Raw genomic sequence first — 19,870 nt, 5'->3', positions numbered from 1 at the left:
AATGGCATCCTGGCTTGTATCGCAAATAGCATGGCCAGCAGGAGCAGGGAGGTGATCGTGCCCCTGTACTCGGCGCTGGTGAGGCCGCACCTCGAATCCTGTGTTCAGTTTTGGGCCCCTCACTACAAGAAGGACATGGAGGTGCTGGAGCATGCCCAGAGAAGGGCAACGAAGCTGGTGAAGGGCTGGAGCACAAGTCTTATGAGGAGCGGCTGAGGGAACTGGGGTTGTTTAGCCTGGAGAAGAGGAGGCTGAGGAGAGACCTTACTGCTCCCTACAACCACCTGGAAGGAGGTTGTAGTGAGGTGGGTGTTGGTCTCTTTTGCCAAGTAGCTAGCGATAGGATGAGAGGAAGTGACCTCATGTTGCACCAAGGGAGGTTTAGATTGGATATTGCAAAAAATTTCCTCACCAAAAGAGTGGTCAGGCCTTGGAACAGGCTGCCCAGGGAAGTGGTTGAGTCACCATCCCTGGAGGTATTTAAAAGATGTGTGGATGTGATGCTTAAGGACATGATTTAGTGGTGGACTTGGCAGTGTTAGGTTAATGGTTGGACTTGATGTTCTTAAGGGTCTTTTCCAACCTAAATGATTCTATGATTCTGTGAAATTTAGAAGCAATTCTGTCTGCTCTCATGTTTTCTCTAGCTTTTTTTCTTTTTTTTTCCCACCTGCCAGTAGTATCATGCGATTTTTATAAAGAACAGTTATCTTTACGGTTCTCTGAAGTTGCCATACTGTAGTCCTGTGAGGGATTAGGTTTTGTCTTTCCTGAGTTTTCATATAATGTGCTGTTTCTGTCCATCTTTCGATCTGTGAAGTTGGATATGTCAACCTTTTTGCTGTTGTTTCCTGATGTGTTCTCTCTGTAGCTAGATGAATGTGCAGTACCCTGCTGCTTCTACTTGATTTAGGCCTCATTTCTCCCCATGCTTTTAATTTTAGTAGCGTAAGTGTTTAACTGTAATGATTTGCACTTAAAATAAGACCAATTTCCTTAAGTTGTAAAACTTCCATGCAGTATATGTGTATGCAATAGCATGACCAACAAATTCAAGCACAAAATTTTATGGTATCTCCTGTTTCAGGCTGCAATATCCCCTGTGCTCTCAGCACCACATTTGTCACAAGGTGTGTTTCCCGTTTTGGATCTTCATTCATTTGCTGAATCAGGTAATACGATCTATTTCAAAGTCTGATTTAATAAACAGGTCAAGTTAAGTTTTTGAGTTCACTGAATTAATTTGTTTCTTTTGGAGTAAGTGATCATTTGTGGCTTTGTTTCAAGTTCTTGAATGTTGAGTAGTGTTACATTCTGTGCAGCTTATTGTAATTCACTCTGTACAAAATATTTGTGTATTTTCTCATAGCAGTAAAATTCTGTACGCTTGTTCTTGCCGTTCCCTTTCTGAAGGCAAAGCAGTACAAGGTTTGGTAGGATGGGTTTACTTATTTTTGTCTTGGCATATGGTACTACAAATCTCTATTCAGAACCTCTGAAGTAGTATGTATGTCGTTTTTTGCTTCAGTATGTACTTAGTCCTTTGGTGATGGTATTAATTATCTTCTTCTTGCGAAGGATTTCTCTCCTACTTAGCTGGATTTATTTAAATTATTTATTAAAATTTAAATTATTTATTTAAATACGAAATACTGAAACAATGACTGTTAGAAACCACTGTGTTGTTATAAACAAACATCATTTCAGCTTCTACAGGATCAAACAGAGGATTGGCTGTGGAGAGACTGCTCATGTTTAATATTGCCTTGCTGTTAAAGCAGCTTAGCTACATTGTAACGTTCCATCTAGTAGTTACATCTGAAAAATAATTAAACATACCAATGTTATTTCAGTGTCAATCACCTTTGTCATGCCAAAACACTCGACTGGAGAAATAGAGAACAATACTTTTTCTCCTCTCTCAAGTTAATGATATATGTAGTTTGCAAACATTAGCAAAATTATCAGCAAAGTTAATTTTCATGTCTGCTTTATCACTTTAAATTCAGTATGTGTACAATATGTATAGAAATATGTATCTGTGCATCTTCATCTATTTTTTTGTATGAGTTCCTTTAAGTGCCCAAAGGTAGAGAAAAAGTGTCTTTCAATTCTTAAAAATCAGGGTGAGATGGGAGCGAACGCTGGCAACAATTAATTTGAGAAAGTAATAACTAGATTTAGATTGAGTCAAGTCTGTTTTTTGATTTATACTATACATACAGCTGTGCAATCATTTTAAGTGATTCATGTCGTTTTTCCATCTTCACCCCCCCAGACTCAAGGGTGCTTTTAAGCCTTAGAAAATACCTCTTAATGTAATTTCTTCAGTTTTGTTCCAGAAGAATGATACTTCTTCCACAGTTACCTTTAACTTCACTGTTTATAGTTTTTAGGTGGAGGAAAAGAGCCTTATAGGATGGTGCAATCTATTTGTCTTGGTTATACTTCTGTCAGGTGGATTAAAAGCTTCTTGTCCTTAGGAGCCTCTCCTGAAATGGGAGCTCCTTAGCAGGGAGAGCCACTGATAGGCAAAGGCTTCTGTACAGGCAGCAGCAGTCAGACCAGCAGAAGAGTTATTAAGCTATTAGTACACACGAAAGGCAAGATGAGGCATGGTTTGTCCTGTCTTTTGCACAGCCAATAGTGAGAGAATGCTGACAAAGGAGTTAGTTGATGAGAACTGATTTATGATGAAGTGATAGAGGGAGCTGTAGGTATGATGAAAAGTTGTGGAAGCAGGAGTGGAGATAATTACAGAAACAGACTTTGTTGGTTGCTAGTTATCAGTTAGGTAATCTTCTCATACTTGTATATTTAAGTTTTTACAGATGTAGACATAAAAATTCTGTGTCATGGTACTGCAAAATATTGGCTGTCCAAAATGTATATGTAATATTGTTGTGAATTAATCCTTAGAATCAGAAGAAGAATTTTACGATGCTCTAAGCAGTCCTGTGGAAGACATGCCATTTTTTGAAGCCCCATCTGGTTCCCTCACGCGAGCTAGCAGTACAAAGCGAAAAAAACTGCGTAAACAAGAATCTTTGAAAAATATGACAGAATTCCAGCTAAGGTTTGAAGTAGCTGAGGTAAAGTTAATTTTTTTTTTTTCTCTGAAGCACATCTGAACTTTTCCCGCTTTGTTGTATTCATGAATCCATGTCTGCAGAAGTATTGATTCCCCATTTCTTGCTGAAACTATTCTGTAGACTTTTTTCCAAGTCACAGTTGTGCTTCTGCATCCTTGTCGTCACTGAAATGCTTTGGTTTATCCACTTTATTTCCCAACTCATTTTATCACTGAATTTCCTTTACCTAACTATCACTCAGAAATCACATTATGTATTTGTTTTAAGATGTATTTGGCTTAAGATGTAGCTGTTGACATCTTGTTTCCAGGTACTGCTGTGGTCACTGGGAAAATTTCATTAATGTTTCATCTTGTAACAAGCACCCTATTTTTCCGCTCCGGTTTTTCCAAGACTGTGTTGGCCTCACACCTAAATCTGTAACATGTTCACTGTGAGGTGTTTTATGCGTTATTCGTGCTGTTTCGGACTCGGGGAAGAAAAAGAGTATTTTACCCAAATCAAGACACTGTTGCCAATTGCATTGGTTGGTCTAGTAAAAAAGATGGCCTCTTACCGCTATCATTACCTTTATCATTAGACCATCAGCTATGACAGTGTTGTTGCAGCTACTCACTGTATAACTTTACACATAAACCATACAAATTCAGTTAGCTTTATGAATTCTGTTTTAGAGTAGGGCTTACAGAATGGCTTCAACACATTATAACTAGCTTGCAACATATCTTACTATATACTACACGTTACAGAAAATACATAGGCAAATAAAGTTGAAATGTACTGATTTTTGTGTGATGACAAGACCTTGTTTAAGAACTACTAGTCTAAAGATAGATGCTGTATTTTACATTATTATCTAATGGAATCTACCTTACAATCTATAAGAAAAAAATACAATTGAGAATCTATTAAGAATCACTTTCTCTCTGTTTGTTGTCTTTATAGTTTAAAATTACTTACTGGGTTTGGTTTGATTTTCCCTATTTGTAGAGGGCATTATGTGGAAAGGAAGAGTAGATATCTTTGTTTTGCTTTGACTGTGAAAGACAGATAACAATAGCTTGGCTAGGTATTTATTTAACAACATCTTTGTCATGCATGGGTGAAAAAGTAGGAAATCCTCTCGCCTGATATTCAGCTTGGGAATCTAACTCTTACCAGGAGAGTTCAAAGCAATTCCAGTGAAAGCAATAAACTCTTCATGCCGACTGAAAATCTAATTTTGACTGTGTTGAACATTACTAAATGCTTTACAGAGTTGTTTTTAAAAATAAATTTGTTCATGTAAGTGTAACTTTGTTATTACATGTGTGCGTGTTGGAAGTTTTCGTTAAAATAGCAGCAGACAGTGTTCTAGCAATTTTGCTTGTTGAACTGCTTATCTTTTCCAGGGCATTTGCTGTATAAAGTTAAATGATCAATACACATTAACCAGTAAAATGTATGTACATATATAATCCTATTTAAAAATAAGAGGATAATCCCCTACCTTTTTTTTTCCCCCTGTTTGTTTGTTTGGGGTTTTTTAGGTCTTAATTAAATTATGCCGTCTTACTGGTAATACTGAGACACCCGTGCTGCAGCTTGATATTGTAGGGTTGGGCACTGAACTTAAATTAAGAACATTTGACATGACTGCAAATGCTTTCCTTCGTGAAGTTTGTCTGCTGTGCCCAGAGTATATGGGTAAGTATTTAGCAAATAAATCAAAGTCTGATCAAAAAATTATTCACAAATAACACTGAATTTGTTTTCAAAAAGCCTGTATGGCTTTCTTTTGTCAACTGACGAAGATTTGCTTCCTCAATTAAATGTGAGGCAGGGGGAAGGGAAAAGTAATTCAGGAGCTCATTCTTTTAGTAATGCTGTGGTAAATATGTTCTAGTGCTGATGATTTTAGTGGAGACATCTAATTATTTCAGGTCTGCAGAAGAGGTTTTGTGATTAAATAGTAATGACAGCTAGTAGCCTAGTTTGTAGTCTATAGATGATTAAGAGTTGTAGAAAATGTGTCAATTTTTTTTCTTTTAAAAAAAAAGTAATTTTTTTTTATTCTTTTGGGCTTTTTTAAGATGATAATGACAAGCCAGTTTACATAATTACTACTTTGGATAATGTAGAAGATGATCTTCTCACTCTGGAGTACATAAAGGTGAGAAAAGAGCAGACTTTGCTTTTGAATTGTAAGCCAATCATAAACAGTACAGTATTATTGAACAACTGTTTAAGGTTTTTTCCTTAGTTATTCATTCCTTACTGAGTGTACTCAGCATGATACTGAGTGTCATGCGCAAAGTCTGTCTGCTCCCTAAACAGATTAACTTGTACATCTTAAGTTGTAGTGGTTTTGAAATAAATTCTCTCTAATGAAATTTGCAAACTTCTCCTGATTTGTGTTTGTTTTACATGCGCTTTTGGTGGAATAGGCTGATATTAATGGACCGGAACTGAAAACTGCCTATCAGAATGTTCTACAGAAAATAAAGGTACGATATCTTTTTTTAACATAATTTTCTCATTGTGGGAGGAGAGGCATATTGGATAAACATAATTTGTTCTTTTAGGTGAACTTTTCATCTCTAGATGTTCATTTGCATACTGAAGCTCTGCTGAATGCTATAAACTATCTGAATAATCTTCTACCCAAACAAGAAACTAAAGTTGCAGAAGAACCGGTCCATGAAAAAGTGGAGGAGAAGAAGGATGTTCTTAAGAAATTAAGTAAGTTTCTTTACTTCCCGCCCCCCTCCCCCCCCTTTCATTCCTCTCTTTTAACTTATTTAAGCAAGGAAGAAAACAGACCTATTTTCTGTTTTTGTAAGCCTGTCAATGACTTTTGAAATGAGACATTTTGTTTAGGGTATATTTACGTATCCACTTCACAGTGTTTTTTAATTTCAATGGTAATAAGAATGTTAGCCGTCAGAGTACTATGGACTAGCAAGGGTATACTCTTATTCCATGGCTGGAAGTATGTAGGTGAGGAATAACTGGATAATTAATGAAGCAAGGTAGATGCTGCAGCTGTTGACGTTTCCTGAGGTAGAAATACTAAGCATGTTTTTTCAAGATATGTGTTCAAATTCACTTAGTTATGGTAATCTGCGTTGAAAAGTAGGTTGCTGATTATGTTCCTAATGGTGTTCTCCCATATAACAAGCAAAGTATTTTTGCATTGCAGTATTAATGCGGAAAAGGTGTTTATAAAAAGTAAGGAAATAAAAAAAAATTTATGGGTTAGAAAATTTAGCATGAAGGTGAAAACTTTCTGTATAAGTGTATTAAATATATTCTAGTCACTTTTGTGCTTTCCAAATAATAGCATAATTACTGTTTTAACTCCTCACTGAAACAACTTTGTACACTATCCTTCTTCCCATCCTCAAAATATTTTTGTTGGTTTAGGTTTGCAATCTGCAGATGGGTACTCATTTAGCAATTTACTGATTTCATAAACATTTCATAAGCTCTGGGACAGTTTCGGTTACTAGTGATCTACTGATTTGCTGAATGGCTAAATTCTGTTTGGCACCAATTTTGTCGGAATAATTTGTTGGAATTGCTGCTTTGGGTTTATGAACTGGCACATGAATTTGGATTTACCTTGAATCGTAATAAATAGGAAGTCCTTGCATGGTGGAAGATGGCTTGAGCATTTTCAATCTTTTGTTATAAGAAGCTACTAATAGCATTCATTAATATCAATTACTGTGTTTTTAGGGACACATAAGTAGAATATGAATTCCTGCAATTTGAGAGAAATCTGGTGAGCCTCTTCATGTTTATCAAAGGTTCCTGGTACTCTGTAGATATCCGGTTTCTATGTATAAATCTGGGTTCCTAGCTTTCCTTGGCCTGCAAAAGCATTAGCATGGTTGCATCCTGAAAGGGGTGCAGGCCAGTCAGTTATCCAACACTATTGGTCTGAAGGAATTACTGTGCTCTAATAAGGTTAATTTCATCTCTTTCCATGTGCAGTTTTCTGACATACTGGTTAAGATATACCTTTGCTGTGTATTCGAGGCACTGAGTATCTGCAAAAAAAGCCCCATAAATAGTCTTTTTTTGGGTTTGGTGTTTTTTTTGTTGTTGTTGGGTTTGGGGTTTTTTTTTTCTTTCCTGGGATGAATTGAGACTTTTGATTGCCTTACAGTTATTTTATTACCTTATCTTTGAGGAACACCAATCTCTTGTGAATACCTTGCTTGCTATGGAGTTTTATCATTTTCTGACCAAGAATTCAGCAGGTCTGATTTGTTGATAATGTTGTGCAGGAGCAAATGAACAGATCACTTTCATTTCTTGATCTTGCGTTTGGGAGCTACTTTGAAATGAATGCTTCTATTAAATGCTCAACATTATGCCAATGGTGTTCATTTCTGCTCTGAGAAGGATTTCTCTGAGATCTTTGCAGTCATTGCTTGCTGTTAATTATAAAACATTGAGGGTCCAGCTAGTTATTAAAACAAAAAAGAAAACACACACACAAAAACTATGGTAGAGGATAATTCTCAAGATTATTCTAGTTGAAGTTTTGTAATACTTCCTCTGCGTTACTGATTGCAGTAGTTCCCTCATTTGATTGACCTAGTCAACCCACTGGTATGCTGATGAGATCTTTCTGAGGCAGCCTGCATTCATGCAGTTAGTTCTTACAAGCATCTCAAGTTAAACTTCAGTACTAGTCGAGTTAAACTTCAGTACTAGTTTGGTATCTTTAAACCCCAAGTATCACACTTGCAAGATTTGGTGAGATTTTTTTGAGAATGTTAATTTGTGCTGCCTTTACAAACATATTTCTGTTTTGCCAAACAGAAGCATGTAAGGTGTATACTCATATTGAGTCATTAATTCACAGTGTTGCTGAGGGTTGATGATTTTATTGTGGGAGGTTGATGAACTAGTAGCCTGATTGTGTTTTTTGAAGAAGAACTTGAGACAGAAACGGTACTTGTATTAGGAAGAAAAAATTCAAGCTTTTGGATGCACAGCTCTTCTTGGGATTTGAGTATTTGTTTCCTACTTAAATGAAATCAGTTCTGTTAAGCATTGTGAAAGGAAAGGTAATTATCATGGTTATATCCTGGTTAACTGGGGAGGTCCCAGACGACTGGAGGCTCGCCAATGTGACTCCCATCTACAAGAAGAGCCGGAGGGAGGATCCGGGGAACTACAGACCGGTCAGCCTGACCTCGGTGCCGGGGAAGATCATGGAGCGGTTGGTTTTGAGGGTGCTCACGAGCCATGTCCGGGACAACCAGGGGATCAGGCCCAGCCAGCACGGGTTCATGGAAGGCAGGTCCTGCTTGACCAACCTGATCTCCTTCTATGACCAGGTGACCCGCCTAGTGGATGAGGGAAAGGCTGTGGATCTGGTCTACTTGGACTTCAGTAAGGCCTTTGACACTGTCTCCCACAGCATTCTCCTAGAGAAGCTGGCGGCTCACAGCCTAGACAGGTGCACTCTTCGCTGGGTAAAAAACTGGCTGGACGGCCGAGCCCAGAGAGTTGTGGTCAACGGAGTTAAATCCAGTTGGCGGCCGGTCACGAGCGGTGTTCCCCAGGGCTCAGTACTGGGGCCGGTCCTGTTCAATATCTTTATCAATGATCTGGATGAGGGGATGTCGTGGTTTAACCCCAGCCAGCAAAAACAAACGCCACGCAGCCGCTCGATCACCCCCCCCCCCGGTGGGATGGGGGAGAGAATCGGGAGGGCACAAGTAGGAAAGCTCCCGGGTTGAGATAAAAACAGTTTAATAATTGAAATAAAACTAAGTAGAACAGTAATAATAACAGTGAGAACAACAACAATAACAGAATACACAACGCGGGCAATGCACAACAGAACCGCTCACCGACCGCCGACCGCGTGTCACGAACGGGGGGCGAGCCCCCCCCCCCCACCTGGTTTTTATACTGAGCATGACGTCACATGGTATAGAATACCCCATTGGCCAGCTGGGTCCGCCACCCCGGCTGTGCTCCCCCCTCCCGGTGCAAGCATCACCCAGCAACAGCCAAAGCATCAATGGGCCATGAACGCTCCTTTCACACCAAACCCAAAACACAGCACACCCCCCAAGCTACTGGGAAGAAAGTTAACCCTGTCCCAGCTGGAACCAGGACAGGGGATCGAGTGCTCCCTCAGTAAGTTTGCAGACGACACCAAGCTGGGCGGGAGTGTTGATCTGCTGGAGGGTGGGAAGGCTCTGCAGAGGGACCTGGACAGGCTGGATCGATGGGCCGAGGCCAACTGTATGAGGTTCAACAAGGCCAAGTGCCGGGTCCTGCACTTCGGCCACAACAACCCCAGGCAACGCTACAGGCTTGGGGAAGAGTGGCTGGAAAGCTGCCCAGAGGAAAAGGACCTGGGGGTGCTGATTGACAGCCGGCTGAACATGAGCCAGCAGTGTGCCCAGGTGGCCAAGAAGGCCAACGGCATCCTGGCCTGTATCAGAAATAGTGTGGCCAGCAGGAGTAGGGAGGTGATCGTGCCCCTGTACTCGGCACTGGTGAGGCCGCACCTCGAATCCTGTGTTCAGTTTTGGGCCCCTCACTACAAGAAGGACATTGAGGTGCTGGAGCGTGTCCAGAGGAGGGCAACGAAGCTGGTGAAGGGCCTGGAGCACAAGCCTTATGAGGAGCGGCTGAGGGAACCGGGGTTGTTTAGCCTGGAGAAGAGGAGGCTGAGGGGAGACCTCATCGCGCTCTACAACTACCTGAAGGGAGGTTGTAGCGAGGTGGGTGTTGGTCTCTTTTGCCAAGTAACTAGCGATAGGACAAGAGGAAATGGCCTCAAGTTGCACCAAGGGAGGTTTAGATTGAACATTAGGAGAAATTTCTTTACTGAAAGAGTGGTCAGGCCTTGGGACAGGCTGCCCAGGGAAGTTGTTGAGTCACCATCCCTGGAGGTATTTAAAAGACGTGTAGATGAGGCCCTTAGGGACATGGTGTAGTGGGCATGGTGGTGTTGGGTTGACGGTTGGACACGATGATCTTAGAGGTCTTTTCCAACCTGTATGATTCTATGATCATGTCTGGAGCCAAACACATCATAAACAAAATGAGAGAAAATAAGATTTGTAGCCTCTGTTTTTGGGGAGGAGATGGAGAAAAAGAATATTTGCCTTAGGAATGCTGAGAGATGAGTTGTGGGAAAAATATTAATATGTCACACAGCCATTGTCTTTCAGCGGATGATTTTTTTAGTTCCTCAGCTCATTCTTTGAAGGTATTTTGTAGGTCTTCATTGCATAATAGAACTGAGAAGTAAAAGGTGGAATAATTGCTCTGTGAAAAAAAATTCTTCCATTTAACTGAATTTTTAAATTTTTTTTTTTGTGAGATTGTTCTCACTCATGGTGATTATTTGATTTCAGTTATACAGGGACATGCTTGGACACTAGATGAAATACTATTTGTGTACCTATGATAGTCTGTAAACTTAAAGGGTTCTGTTCTGTGGCTTACTAAGAGCTGTGGACAGAAGATTCAACACTTTTCTAGCTTTGAACTATTTTGCTAGGCAGGCAAACACTGAAGTGTTTGGTATCTTACAGAATTCTTGGAGGCAAAGAATTAAATTAATTTGTGTATTAACATGCAACAATTTAGACTTTACACAGCTGAAAAGCTTTCATAGGTGATCATGAAGCAGATTCTCCTGGAAACTATGCTAAGGCACATGGAAAATAAGGAGGTGATTGGTGACAGCCAACATGGCTTCACTAAGGGCAAATCATGCCTGACAGATTTGGTGGCCTTCTGCGACGGGGTTACAGCATTGGTGGATAAGGGAAGAGCAACTGACGTCATCTACCTGGACTTGTGCAAAGCATTTGACACTGTCCCACATGACATCCTTGTCTCTGAATTGGAGGGACATGGATTTGGTGGATGGACCACTTGGTGGATAAGGAATTGGCCGCACTCAATGAGTTGTGGTCAACAGCAAAATGTCCAAATGGAGACCAGTGATGAGTGGCGTTCCTCAGGGGTTGGCATTGGGACCGGAGCTGTTTAATATCTTTGTCGGTGACATGGGCAGTGGGATTGAGTGCACCCTTAGCAATTTTGCTGATGACACCAAGCTGTGTGGTGCGGTTGACACGCTGGAGGGAAGGGTTGCCATCCAGAAAGACCTTGACAGGCTTGAGGGGTGGGCCGGTGCAAACCTCATGAAGTTCAACAAGGCCAAGTGCAAAGTCCTGCACATGGGTTGAGGCAATCCCGAGCACAAGTAAAGGCTGGGCGGAGAATGGATTGAGAGCAGCCCTGAGGAGAAGGACATGAGGGTATTGGTTGATGAGAAGCTCAACACAACCTGTCAACATGTGTTTGCAGCCCAGAAAGCCAACCGTATTCTGGGCTGCATCAAAAGAAGCATGACCAGCAGGTTGAGGAAGGTGATTCTGCCCCTCTACTCTGCTCAAGTGAGACCCCACGTGGAGTACTGCGTTCAGCTCTGGGGCCCCCAACATAAGAAGGACATGGACCTGTAGGATCAGGTCCAGAGGAGGACCACGAAGTTGATCAGAGGGCTGGAGCACCTCTCCTATGAAGACAGGCTGAGAGAGTTGGGGTTGTTCAGACCGGAGAAAAGAAGGCTCCAGGGACACCTTATAGCAGCCTTCCAGTACCTGAAGGCGACCTACAAGAAGGCTGGAGAGGGACTTTTACAAAGGCCTGTAGTGATAGAACAAGGGGTAAGGGCTTTAAACTGAAAGAGGGTAGATCTAGGTTAGATATAAAGAAGAAATCCTTCACTATGAGGGTGGTCAGGCACTGGAACAGGTTGCCCAGAGAAGGTGTGGATGCCCCATCCCTGGAAGTGTTGGATGGGGCTTTGAGCAATCTGGTCTAGTGGAAGGTGTCCCTGCCTAGGTCTTTAAGGTCCCTTCCAGCCCAAACCATTCTATGATTCTGTGATTCTCCTCCGTCCTTCTCCCCCACGCCTGTACAACTGTGCAAACTAAACTTTGACTGAGGGTAGTTATTGGTTAATTTACAGTGGCTTGTCTTCTGTTAGCAACATACAGTAAAATGATGTAACTGAAGCTGGTGTATTTATGGAACCATAGCTTGATTGTGAGGGTTGAGAAAGCGTTAACCTACTCACACACAATACTTAAAGGTAATATCTCATCTGAAACCTAGGGGTGGAAAAATGTGTTGAATGTTTATTACTTTTAATTTTGCTGCTTTTAACTTTGTGTATAGATTACCTATAAGAATTTACCACATAGAACTCAAAGTCCCTGAATACATGATATGATATTTCCCTTCATTTGAAGTAACGTATAACATTACTTCAGATTTGACTTTCAGAAAAAATGGACTAAGTTATTGGCTGAGTCCCTTATTTGTTGACTTCTGTATTTAGCACTGTACCTGCAGATAATGTTGTGTGGCATCAGTCATGTCTCCTCAAAATGAACAGAGATTATTTCTCTTAACATGAAATTACTCTTATTCAGTTTTGGGAAAACCAAAAATGAACTAAATATTTGGACACCTCTGTTCTGAAAGGCACTATATTTGTGCTTGTATCTTTTGTAGGTCTTAAGGTTGCCCATACCCATTTTGAAGGATGCCCACTGTCCCTTCTCTTCAGTGGCTAGTTATATTACTGGTATTTTCATGTTTAAACCTTAAGTTTAGAAAATATAGGTTGTGGAGATTTAATAAGAAGTCACCTATCGTATGTAAACAAGACCACTGACTGCAGTTGACTGATCAACAGACCAGATAGAGTAGTGTATTAATGTGGCTATCATGTTACCACTATTTGAGGTAAACTGCTTAGTTCTGAATAACCTGTCTCTAATTTTGCATTCTGCTGTGTAGATGTATATTAAATATATTTCTTGCAGTTAATAAAATACTGATGTTGATTACCACAGTTAGTGAAGCACATGAGGATTCCTGTATATGCAATCCTGTATATACAATTTCTTTGTGTCATACTTACTAGTATCAGTGCAGTGTATTTTGCCAGTGCTGGAGGCTTGATGCAAACTAGGCTTTGGGGAAGGGATACTAAAATATTACATTTCCTCCTTGAAGAACTGTAATTTTTATTATTTTGTATTTCCCACAGCATCAAAAAAATCAAAGTATGAAGATGTTATTGACCTCAATATCTGTGCGGATTTATCCTGTTTACGTATCTTTATTAGAGAGAAAAAACATAGAATAGCTGAAATTCACATTGAAGGTAGGAACAAAACTTTAATCACAAAGGCACAAAACTTCGTAACCAGAATACTCTCTAGATTTTGTATGTCTTTTTTTTTTTTTTAAAGGTCTGGATAGCCAAGTTATCATGAAGAAAGCAGCAACAGAAGTGACCGCAAAATTAAAGAACATCATTATTGTGGATTCTGATGAGACGGCGTTGTATAAAAAGGTATGCATTTGCTTGTATCATTGATTTCTGAATAGAATAGAGATGCTAAATTGAACTTACTTTGTGGACTGTACTCTTTAACTGTGATTTTTTTTTTTTTTTAATAATGTTTTATGTATTTGCTGGGAGCATTATCCACTATAGGAAGACTGATTTTGCCTACACAACTGGTGATTGTTAGGCCGACATTGGTTTTGTGCAACTGTGATGCCCAGCTGCTCATTACGCTCCTTATTTTGTTGACTTTAATGGACAGAATTATTCAAGCTGAGATTCCAGCTGAATATTTTTGGCTATTTCAAGGAATTTTTTTTTTCATTTATTGTTGAGATATTTGAAGTAAAAATGTCTTAGAAGTGTGAGGTACTACATTTTATTTTGGAATTCAGTTCGTCCAGCATCTTTTTACGGTGGCGATACTCTTTTTTTTTCTTCCTAAGGCTCTTTACATCACAGGAAAAGAAGTCTTCAACTTTAGAATGATATCGTACGTGAATGCTACAGATGGCATTGCATATACAAATATGGATGTTGTTGACAATCGTGTTTACCTAACTGTTGGGTGTATTCAAGTAGTTTTTGTCAACAAGTTTGTTTCATCTATTTTGGTAAGTTAAATTTTCCAGATACTGTTCCTTAGCATTCAGATAACTGTCAGAGCTAGAAAAGCATAAAGCATTGCATATGGGATGGTGCCCCTTTGTGTAAGAACTCTTATATACTATTGTAAAAACTTCACTGGGATTGGTGGTTGGGCTATTTACCTTTCTTCTCCATATGTTTGTTTTTGTGGAGTGGGTGGCTAAGCAACAATATTTGCTGCTATTGTTAGTAATTTTTTTCTTTAAGTGACTTGTGTCAGCTTTTAGATATACACAGTGTTCATTGTTTATAACACTGAAATATAAGTAATAAACCATGAAAATTAATGCCTTTTCCATAAATTCTGCTAAGTAAATCTATCTTTTACTCTCTATATGAGTAAACAAAACGTGATTCATACAAGTCATGTTACAAGGTCATTGCTGTTACCGTCTGATTTGCCAGATATTTAGTATAGAAATCTATTTTTATATATATGCATACTTTACCATATTTTGAGGGGGGATTATCCCATTAAAGAATTCAGAAGAAATGTGTAGCAAAAATAGTATCTTAAGATGGTTTGCTATTTAAAAAACTATGATTCTTAGTGTTTTTGAAGTACTGTAATTCTTAATAAAATTCCAAAGATCTGTATTCTTTTCCTAGGCTTTTATAAATAACTTTCAAGCTGCCAAGGAAGCTCTTACTGAGGCAACTGTTCAAGCAGCAGAGAAAGCAGCTACAGGTGTAAAAGAGCTAGCGGAGCGTAGTTCCCGTTTGGCACTAGATATCAATATTAAAGCACCTGTTGTGATAGTTCCACAGTCAGCAATGTCTGCGAATGTCCTGGTGGCTGATCTTGGTCTAATCACCGTGAAGAACCAATTCTTTATTGCTAAAACAAAAACACGGTATACTCTTCCACCTGTTATTGACTCTATGACGGTGAAATTGAGTGAACTGAAGTTATACAGGTAATGTAGTGTCAAGATTTTTTTAAATTTATGTAATCCTTTTGGGGTACTTCAGTTGGAGAGCTTTGAGAAGTTCTTATCAAAATAATTAGTTAATGGTTGGTGCTTGATGGATACACTATTATCTTGAAATAACAGCAAATTAATAAAGGTTTTGTAAAAGCATTTAAAATGGGTGGTTTAGAAGAAATAGCAATCTACACATCTTTTAATAGAAGCAAATGTTTGTTTAGGGAATACTATGTAGAATAATAGACTTATGTATCATTCACTACTTTGGGACAGGTTATACCCATTTGTAAATGGCTATCTTGATGGGGTTTTCAAACTACACATAGCAAGAAAGATATCAAGTAAGGTAGCCGTAAAAAAGTGTTTGAAAATGAGCCTTGGCACAGGGTATTGGGAGGGAGAGAGAGAAGGGAAGGGGATTTTCAAACAAAGTTGAAGAGTACTGGAGAAAGAATTTACTCTGCAGTGGAGAGTAAGTAAGAGGTCCTAACTTGCAAGAAGTTAGTATCTTGCGTGCCTGGAATGTGCCTGATGTGTCTCCTCCCTGCCAAGAAAAGATGTCTAGTTGGTGGAGTAAGGCTTTAACTAGAGATACTAAGAGTAGTGTGAATACTGTTTCACAGTAGTACTCAAAAAGGTGAGGAAAAGACAGAAATGTGTTTGTTAGAAGGTGTAAGTGAAGTATATCAAGCTGGGAGTATTGTGTTTCTGTTACAGATCATACTATGAGCAGGGTTCATTGCAAACTGAAGTACAGTTGCTGCAGCCACTCAATCTGGAAGTAGCTGTTGAACGAAATTTAGCTGCTGCATGGTATAACGAAGTTCCTGATATTGAAATATCTGGCCGACTCAAGCCTATGAATGTAAGCACTCATTTCGGAAAGCAGCTGTTAAAATATCCGTGGAAAATGGCTTTGTTTTTCTGTCCATAAAAGTCCAAGTTCCTTAGTTAGGGTATTGTTTGATTTCAAGACGTATAGGTAGAGTGGATTTTGTTGTTTCATAGGGAAAAAGGAAGCTTTCTGTTCTAATCTAAGCTCTGTATTTCATCTGTGATACTGCAGGCAGACTTTGTACTATATATTACTGTTGCTAGTTAGAAATGGGTATGCTATTATAGCCTTCTTTTACCTGTCAGTTAGTATCTTTCAAAGAAGGATTGGAAAAAGTTGAGGGTTTATTGGTCTGTTCGTTAGCAGCACTATCACCTGCTGAATTTGTATCCATGACAAGCGTAAGTATGAGTTAGTGCACGTGCGCATTTAAATTTAACATCAAAAAATATAAAGCCTATCAGTTGTATGAGGAAAACCAATTTGCCAAATTTTGAAATAGAACTAGTAACCATTACTGTAAAGTACCTTGTGACTAAATGCAGATAACAATTTTGAGTGACTATAAGTCAAACTATATGTATACAATTTCTAACATTCAATTTCAAAATTGTAGCTTTGTAAAGAAAGTTTGTGGACAAAACCAAAATAATGTCTGAACGACTTCTGATTTCTACAAGTTACTGTAAGGGGTTGTGGGGATTTGAGGAGAACATTTTACTTGGTTCTTTAGTCTCCTAAACAAAGACTCAGATGAGATTAACTTGGTTTATCTGTTTATTTGTAAACTTCGGTTTTAGTTACTAGAAGTTTCATGAACTGAGTTGTTCTGAGTTTAATAACAATCTTTTTTTAAGCTAATTCTCAGTCAGGAAGATATTACCACAATATTGAGGACACTAAATGAAAATATAGGTGCAAGCTCTGGTGCATCAACGTCTTTACCAGAACCGAAAGATACGACTAGCCATTGTAGTGATATGCATAGTATTTCACAGCACTCTGCAGGTAATGTTTCCTAAAATTACGTGTGGTCTAGCATTTTTAGGTATTACTGTCAATTTATTATTTCTGTTGGAATTGCCTTTATGAAAGGTTGCCAGACTCAGGTGTTTTTTTAACAGTATGCCTCTATTATCTTGACATTGTGGTTTGAGCTATATCCAACAATAATGATAATGAATAGGAGCAACTGGGCCACTGTAGTGAGTTTAGTAGCATGATGTGTTTTAATGTAAGGACTGTCTTGTTCTACTTGCAATAATGCAGTGAGCACGTAAAAGTCTGTCAGCTGCATTTGGTAACATCCCAACTTTGGAAACTTGCTATGTTACTCTTTTTCTTGTGTGTGCTGGTTCTGTTGCTGTTCGGTTTTAGTTCTGTTTGTCTTGTCATAATGATGTCATCCCTAAAAGTTGTTCCTACTCAGTAGGCATCATTGCCCATAAGCTGTTCAGCATGCACTAAAAAAAAGCAAGTGAGGTTAAGAAAAGAATCTTGTTGAACTCTTCTATTAAATGTAACTCTTCTATTAAATAGCAAAAACGTGGCAAGATAAACAAATGAAGATGGAAGTAAACTTGTATTCTTTGTAACATTCTTGCACACATTACCATATAACATTAAGGGATGTTGTACATTTATGTCTTAAAGATGGTAAAAATTGCATGTAGGATATACAAGTGGAGTATTTTCTTTTCTCAGACTTTGTGTGATTTTACCAAAAGTAATTACAGAGAGCATGATAAACATATTCTAAGCGTGGATGGACTTAAATGTGGAGGAAAAGGGAGGTGGTTGTTTTTATAGTCATTAGGGAGCATGTTGGTTTGGGTTTGTTCGGTTTTTTTCCCCTTATTTGCAGTCAGGTAATTTTCTTTAATATTAAGTGTTTTTCTAATTTCTGAAAGGTGTAACTGTTGTGACATCAGCTGTGGTGGAATTGCATTCACCTATGAAAATAAAAACAACACTGAAACTGGACTTCAGATTCGACTCTCTGACTTTAGTATTGTATAGCCCAAATTCAAAACAGGTAAGTATCATTTTGGTTACAAAGAGAAAGAAACAGCTTTAAGGTTGCCTAGAGTCGTGGAAATTCTGAACAGGAATAGTTTAATTTATGGGCAGAGAAATTGATTTCTAGCAATAGTAACAAACATCTTGGAAATTATAAACAGTTATTTTAACTAAATCACGTGGCAGATATTACAGGAAAGAGAATAACCAGTGGTAGCACATAATATGTGGTATCTTCTGTGATCTGACTAAAAATTTGCTGAAAACTTATCTTAGTTTGAAATACAGTTTGGGAAGAAAAAAGTGCAGAGGGATCCAACCTATTCTTTAGTTACATACACACGTGTGGACACGCACATATATATAAATAAAATTGTAGAGAGATTTTAAATTTGTACTATAGTATGAATGCATTTTTATTCTTCTTGGTTTAAATTTACAAAGCTTGTCAGCAAATTTCTGCCTAGAAGTTAGGTAATATTTTATTGTAAACTTATAGTCTGTTATTTTAGATTTTGAACAATTTTCCAGTATGTGGCTAAACACTATGTAGTCAGAAGAGACAAAACTTAATTTTTCATTTGACGTCTTTGTATATACTATGTATTTTTAAACAGCAAACAAACCAAAATTGCTTATGCCAATTCTACTTTCTTTTAAACCTTGTCTCGCTCTCACTAAAGTAAGCTTGCTTTAGCAAGCTGGTAGAAGGGTAAAGCTTTGCTTTTTTTTTGTTTACTCTGTATGTTACTGATTTTTGTTGTCTTTTGAATTACCAGTGGGTTTATTTAATACATTATTATTAGAAATCTTACCAGTTAGAGTAAAGCTGTATATCACACCTGTGTTTTATTTCCATTACCTGTTAGCAAATCTACAAACATATTTTCATTTGATTGAAACAGGTTACAAATTTGGATCAGAGAGATGACCTTTTGAAGCTTGCAGAGTTTAAGTTAGTTTTGATGTCAGCTGCTGTGAAAATGTTATCAGATGGTTCAATGAATGCTTCAGTCAAGTTGGCAAACTGTACATTAGATGATAAAAGACAGTCAATCCAGAAGGCTACACCAAGGTGTGTATTTTGACATAAATTACTGTTTATTGGAGTTTGACAAAGAGTTCCAAATGTTTCCATTGTAGTATTCTGTTAAAACTGCAATTGTTTTGGTGTAGATGGTTCTTGAAGTACATGTTACTGTAGACTTGTGTCTTACTTGCCTTTTGTTCCGCATGTTGTTTATGAGAGACCAATATAAATGCTAGAAACAAACTTTAAATATGAAATAAAACAAACTTTAAATATGAAATTAATAAATGCATATAGAAACAAATTTCACTTTCAGCTTTAATAAACTGCTGGCCAAGTAAGACTAAGATTTTTTTTTTTCTTGAAGAGTAACAAACTTCAGTAAAGTATAATACTTTTGATATGTAAATAAGGAATTGTGATGGTTTGACTTGTTAAAATTATGAACACCTTTAGTTGCCAATATGTGGGAGTCCAATTAGTTTTGAAGTTTTAGAGAATTTATGTTAATGTTTTTATTGGTCGTTTTAAAATTTTTGGTGTTACTTTTTAAATTCACTCTTGTTAATGTATTGCAACTGGACTGAGAATCTTGAGTGTTTTTCAGTATTTGTGGCTGGTTTTTTATTGTCTCATTGAATGCTGCCTTAATGGTCTTTCAGGATGGTGGAAATGAAACATGGATTTGAAAAGAAAGTTATGGTGGATATAAGCTATAAGCAGGGGAGAGATGGCACTGTTCTTGATGTGATTGTTCAAGAGATATACCTTTGTGCAAGCATGGAATTTCTACTTACTGTTGCAGATATATTCCTAAAGGCTAATGCAGAAAGTGCTGCTGCACAGCGAAATCTCAAACAGTCATTACCTTCAAAGGAGCAAGGTATATACTGGAAATATTTTAAAATTTATATT

General features: G+C 38.2%; 1 protein-coding gene across 9 annotated transcripts in view; it reads left to right on the top strand.

The window, feature by feature from the left end:
• The window catches only part of VPS13A (vacuolar protein sorting 13 homolog A), a 110,389-nt gene that overhangs the window by 37,367 nt on the left and 53,152 nt on the right, over positions 1-19,870 (top strand). For 8 of the 9 annotated variants that reach the window (XR_012670847.1, XM_075136503.1, XM_075136501.1 and 5 more), the window contains 15 exons: positions 1,088-1,172; positions 2,920-3,092; positions 4,622-4,778; positions 5,165-5,244; positions 5,519-5,578; positions 5,657-5,813; positions 13,192-13,308; positions 13,397-13,500; positions 13,941-14,108; positions 14,752-15,059; positions 15,789-15,936; positions 16,764-16,914; positions 17,817-17,941; positions 18,831-19,000; positions 19,618-19,838. Coding sequence is in view for 8 of the 9 variants with exons in the window: in XM_075136503.1 (XP_074992604.1) it covers positions 1,088-1,172; positions 2,920-3,092; positions 4,622-4,778; positions 5,165-5,244; positions 5,519-5,578; positions 5,657-5,813; positions 13,192-13,308; positions 13,397-13,500; positions 13,941-14,108; positions 14,752-15,059; positions 15,789-15,936; positions 16,764-16,914; positions 17,817-17,941; positions 18,831-19,000; positions 19,618-19,838 (2,224 nt within the window). In the remaining variant the exon portion in view is untranslated. The remainder of the gene's footprint in view (positions 1-1,087; positions 1,173-2,919; positions 3,093-4,621; positions 4,779-5,164; positions 5,245-5,518; positions 5,579-5,656; positions 5,814-13,191; positions 13,309-13,396; positions 13,501-13,940; positions 14,109-14,751; positions 15,060-15,788; positions 15,937-16,763; positions 16,915-17,816; positions 17,942-18,830; positions 19,001-19,617; positions 19,839-19,870) is intronic. The other variant, XM_075136504.1, reaches the window with a different exon arrangement.

This window comes from Calonectris borealis, chromosome Z (genome assembly GCF_964195595.1).
Source record: "Calonectris borealis chromosome Z, bCalBor7.hap1.2, whole genome shotgun sequence".
Lineage (NCBI taxonomy): Eukaryota > Metazoa > Chordata > Aves > Procellariiformes > Procellariidae > Calonectris > Calonectris borealis.
Note: the sequence above shows the minus strand (reverse complement) of the source record. Positions and strands in the feature narration are given on the sequence as shown.